Source organism: Rosa rugosa, chromosome 2 (assembly GCF_958449725.1).
Source record: "Rosa rugosa chromosome 2, drRosRugo1.1, whole genome shotgun sequence".
Classification (NCBI taxonomy): domain Eukaryota; kingdom Viridiplantae; phylum Streptophyta; class Magnoliopsida; order Rosales; family Rosaceae; genus Rosa; species Rosa rugosa.
In genome coordinates, this window is record NC_084821.1 from 22823643 (window position 1) to 22829117 (window position 5475).

The 5475-nt window shown below is 35.9% G+C and overlaps 1 protein-coding gene across 1 annotated transcript; it reads right to left on the minus strand.

Annotated features, from left to right (window-relative positions):
- Positions 1–1842: 1842 nt before the first annotated feature.
- LOC133734299 (large ribosomal subunit protein bL9c) lies at positions 1843–5130 on the minus strand. The gene is made up of 6 exons (XM_062161919.1): positions 4919–5130; positions 4616–4743; positions 3427–3472; positions 2819–2916; positions 2692–2739; positions 1843–2273 (listed from the first exon to the last, which is right to left on the minus strand). The coding sequence occupies exons 1-6, from the start codon at positions 5054–5056 to the stop codon at positions 2153–2155; spliced, it is 579 nt and encodes a 192-aa protein (XP_062017903.1). The 5' UTR covers positions 5057–5130; the 3' UTR covers positions 1843–2152.
- Between the last annotated feature and the right edge of the window lie 345 nt (positions 5131–5475).

The window sequence follows — 5475 nt, forward strand, 5'->3', positions numbered from 1 at the left end:
TCCATCTTGATCTATCATAAGCTTTAGATAGATCAATTTCCAGGCAAAGAACCCTTTTTTCCAAAACGATTTTCAGAATTTAATAAAATTTCTTGGGCAATCATGATGTTGTCAGAAATATTTCTACCAGGCACATAGCTAACTTGATTATGGCATATCATGTGCTGCATAATTGGTCTAATTTTAGCAACAATAACTTTAGATATTACCTTGCATAAGCTGATGGGTCTAAATTGAGACATGTTCTGGAGACCTTCCACCATGGGGATTAGAGTGATGATGGTGTGGTTTATTCCTTCTGGAATAATGCAATTCTGAAAAGCATGTAAAACCACATTATAAACCTCAGTAGCATAGATGTTCCAAAAGCTCTGATAGAACAAGGCAGGGAACCCATAATGGCCTGGGGCTTTGTATCCGCCAAGGAGCCAATGCTAAAGATAGCACTTTTTACTTCAAGAAGGGTTACAGGATTGCATAGTTGCTCAGAATGAATTTCTTTCATAGGAGGGAAAAGCCTAGGGATTGTGGACCTGGTATCATCACAACAATGCATAGAGAAAAGATCAGTTAAGAAAGTTACTGCAATGTTATTCATATTTATACTATCAGTACACCAATTGCGATCAACATCAATAAGACCCTCAATTTTATTTTTTCTTCTTCTGACTAATGTGGTGAGACGAAAAAATCTAGTATTTTTATCCCCTCCCTGTAACAATTTATCTCTAAATTTTTGTTTCCAGAATAAGTTCTCTTGCTCACGGATCATATTATAGTCTTGGATTAGCTCAGCCTCCAGTCTGATAATTTTCATTCTTGTCTCTGCACTTTTGGATCCCACCAATCCTACCAAGCAGCTTTTTTTTTCTTCTGAAAAATGTGACCAAAAACATCCTTATTACGCACCTTTGCAAAGTACTTGATAAAGACTGTTTCGCACAGAATCACCAGAAGTAGAATTCCAAGTCTGAGCAACATAATCAGAAAAATCAACACGATCATCCACATTGCCTGAAATCTAAACGGACAGCTAGTTTATTTACAACATTATTGGAGAAAAGCTGATGAAGAATACGACAATGATCAAACCTAGTTTTAAGCGTCCGAAAAAAGCATCTGGGAAAGAGGCTCTCCAACTACAGTTAGCAAAACCAATCTTTCCTTTATTCTATTGTTTGACCAGGTTTAAGCAGATCCTGAAAATCCAGATCAATCATAGCATTCCCATTTATCCAACATCCCATTTATCCAATGTTTCTATCAGAACTCGAAACTGATTCATTGAAGTCCACCATGATCATCCATGGTAAGTGATGGGTAAGAGTTGAGTATCAAGATAAATTCCATAACATGGATCTGACAGTTGGAGTAGCACTAGCGTAGATGGCTGTGAACATCCAAGAAGGTTTACCAGGCAAGGAGACATTAACAGTGATGGATTGTAAGTCAGCATCTACACAATCAATAATTGTTTTTTGATTATTCCACAGAAGCCAAATACCACCAGAGAAGCCATTGGCCTCCATTATTTTTGAATCAGGTTAACCAAGTCTATTGAGAGTAGCACAAAAACAAGCTTTAAAAAACTGAGCCATACGTTCACATATGACAAAAACATCAACAGAATGTAATTTAATCAAATCAGCAACACCTGTTCTGAAGTCATCATTACCAGCACCCCTAGCATTCCAAAATAATACCTTAAACATTTAAAATGCATGTAAGGGGAAGGGTGGAAAACCCAGATCAAGCATCAATCACTTACTCCCTATTGGAGGAAAGATTGGAAATATCAACAATTTCGCATGAAAATGTTAGAATGACTTGAAGAGAAAAAAGTTGAACTGATAAGAAACAAATAATAGTGCCCCAGAAAATAAACTTATATGAAAGGCTCTTTAAAGATGGGTTCTCAAAAGGCCGATACCAACTTTCATGTATTGAAGAATAAACTTACATTGGCACAAACCAGGTAAATCAGATCTCTACATTTCTACTTGCATTACATTACAGCCATCCTAGATTGGTACCCATTCAAATATGTGATGCTGATAGTACCTTGACCATGTACATCTTGCAAAAATACATCAGAACTTCATCTTGGCCATCCAAGTCAGCTTCCAAATATGACTCTGGAAGGTGCTAAACCTTAATTAGCAGAAACAATCACCCGTACTTTAGCACTCACTTCTGGATGAAGCTTTAGTTCAGCAATATATTCTCCAATCTCACGAATCTCTGGAAGAGATACTATTCGCTTGTCTACATCCCTAGATATGAATGAAAGAGCAGAGTGGAGCAATTAGAATGGGTATGAAAGAACCCAAAAAGCAAATCCATATGACAAACATTCACCTCTGCTTCCAAAGTAATCTTAATATTTAGACAGTTAAATTCTTACAAGCTAGGGCAATGAGCCATACAATATCAAAGCTGTGAACTTTGGAGCAGTTGTTTCTAGGAATGTATTTGGAAGGTGTTATTTGAAACTGTTCTTAATTTTAAAGTTATTGAACTTGTGTTGAGATATAGTTCCTGGACTCTAGTGAGAAATTCAATTCATAGATCCTATGAAAATTTTGACTGAAATTAACAAAAATTGTCTTTATATTTTAATGAAAAACTTAAAGATAAAAAGAAACTACCATTGTTTGAAATAGAAAAAGACCAACGAAAAAAAGAAACTACCTTTGAAGTTGTGCCTTGATTATGTCAACAAGATCTTGAGGCGTGACACTGCATAAGAATGTCTGGGTCAATAACTGATAAACACAATGCATTAAAGTGTAACAATGGCACACTGTACACAATTCACCTTCCAAAAATCAGCTTTCCTTTTCCACCTTTGCGCTTCACCTTGAATCCTCCAACAGTTTCAAATATAAGAGCAAGTTGCTGCGCCTCTTCTTTTACCTGCACCAAAATGAAATAATGCAATAAGGTATAATAAGAAAAGTTCAGATAACAGAGATTTTACTGTCATGAGAAGAAAGAAAATGAAACTGAAACTTGGCGAGTATTCAACACCACATGAAAATGAAATCACTAGAATAAATAGCAAAAATGTTACCACTTAAGAGCAATATCAGAAGGAAAGAAACAGCAGTGCTCTTAGCTCTACTGTATATGACATAACAATGAGTGGGAGTAAAAGACAGATAGAAGTAAAATCCTTTTATAATCTGTTAATCAAAGCATCCATGATAAACTGTCCAACAATAAAAATTGTGCTTTTCAACCCAATTTTGGATGACCTAATAAGTTCAAGTCAAAAAACCTCAGCCTTAGATGAATGATATGTGTATAGGGGATTACATGATGCACGCAACACAGATAAAGAGTATATACTATTACATATTACAATTTGAAGTACATATATGAGGGGTATGAAAGGTGGAAATGGAAAATGTGCTATATAAGTACCCGCTTTTTCTCAGCCTCAATCCTTTCCTCTTCCATTTTCATTTCCCTGGAAAGAACAATACGAAGTGTGGAGTGATAATATGTTCTTAGGATAGAGCGCAGATATAACCAAATATCACTGGGATTTAATTCATATCTTACCGAAGCATATAATCATTCCATTCACTTTTGTACTTTTAATTCTTATTCTCTACTCAGATTCAACGGCGAGTGACCACGAATGCCTTGGCCAAAAGGTGACCAAGAAAACAGCACTGATGAAATGCTAGACGCTCTCATTTTCAGGTCTAGAATTATACTTTACATTCAAAAGAGAGACCGAACAGTTGCACATCAAGGATTACATTTCCACACTCGAGAGAAGAGGCATAAGAAAACATAAAATGCTCACCCTCTTTATACATCTCAGCTAATATATAAGGGGACCTAAGGATTGTGTCAACTAAAAATTATTGAATATATGTGTACGACAAAAAGGTAAATAAAGATTCTAATAATCAGATGGATGCATTGGATAAGTATTATACTGTAGGAGACTTAACTAGTTTTCAGTGTCTCATATAGTCATATTGATACAATCATAATGGGTCTACTGTAGAAGTATCTATGCAGCCTAGTTATAGTTTGTACTTTGGGGCTTCAGGAAGGAAGAAAAGGAAAGGAAAGGAAAGGAAGGAAGGAAACACTTTTCTCAAAGATTCTATATAAGTTTACATACAAAACTGAGATAGTCAACTCTCAGGATACACTGGTGCTACAAAGTATCTTCCAAAGTCGAATGTTGTGAAAGAGTTTCGGAGGTACAGTTACACACTGAAGAGGCTATTTACATTTGACAGTTTTTATGTAATGACAATCAAGTAAAACCCCAAACACCGCCCCTCCATATCAAATAAGCCATTCATACATTACTCTCACAATTTGAATATGCTTCCTCCCTTCTCCAATGTTGTTGGTGGTAACTCAACTATTATGGTAGCGTTTCCTCATCATTTTGCAGTACTCCCATCTTAACTATAACTTCTTCTCATCAAACTAGTTTGACTCCATAAACACCATACTACACATTCCCAGGTTTCTGCTCTATTGCTATACTTCATAAATGTTAAAAGGTAATGAAAAGTAAAAATTTAACAAAACAAAGAACTGGACTAATTCAAATAGGATAGTTGAGTTATGCATTACTTACTTGAGCAGCACAGGAGTAACAATCTGGGCCTTTCCTGTTGGTAGCAGAAAATTCCTGTAATAACCAGCTTTCACACTAACAAGCTGCCCTTGCTTTCCCAGGTCAGCTACATCCTCCTTCAGAATTATCTGCCCCAACAGCAATAACCAACATAAAGTAGTTGAATATTTGAAATGCATGGGGCTCAAATTGATATGGGTTTTTCCATTTATGAACTCTCAGAGCAGAGACCATTTTCAGTTTTCTGGGTCACCAAACAAATGGTAGAAATGAAACACCAAGTAACAAACGAGAACCCATTACCGTTCGAGCTTTCTTGGCTTTCTTTTGAGCGATAACGACAAAGGCTGTTCCTCTGTCTGCTATTTTAGTCGCTTGGTTTATGTTTCCTGTAAAGCTTTGAAGCAATGAGGTAGAACTCCATGATAGAGTCGAAGCCATTACCACACTTTCTCACTCGAACCAGTCTCTCTCTGTCACTCACTCTCTTGGGATTTATGATCTTATCTCTTGGGCAAAGCCAATGTTATGTTAACAGAGACAAACTGACCAGCACAGTTTTGGGTTTTGCCAGTTCGGCCTCGCTACAAACTGTAAACTGCAAATGTTACCCACAACTTTCTGAAAATTTGCAAACCTAAGGGGGGTGTATTCATTTAAGAGTCTACAAGATTTTTTTGTATTTTGAAAATCTATGGATATTCAATTGAGATTTTAAACAATCCTTTAAAATCTTGATGTATTCAATTAAGATTTAAAATTATTCATTCAAATCTGCAGATATTCAAAAATATACGGATTTTTAAGGATTTCATTAAATGTTGGATTTTGAAGGATTTTATAGTGCTTTTTATACTTAT

Coding starts and splice junctions, on each gene's coding strand:
- LOC133734299 (XM_062161919.1), bottom strand. CDS start 5,056: ATGGCTTCGACTCTATCATGGAGTTCTACCTCATTGCTTCAAAGCTTT. Junction 2,740..2,818: donor GGAAAGCTGATTTTTGGAAG/GTGAATTGTGTA, acceptor ATTCTTATGCAG/TGTCACGCCTCAAGATCTTG. Junction 2,274..2,691: donor ATCAAGGCACAACTTCAAAG/GTAGTTTCTTTT, acceptor ATTCATATCTAG/GGATGTAGACAAGCGAATAG.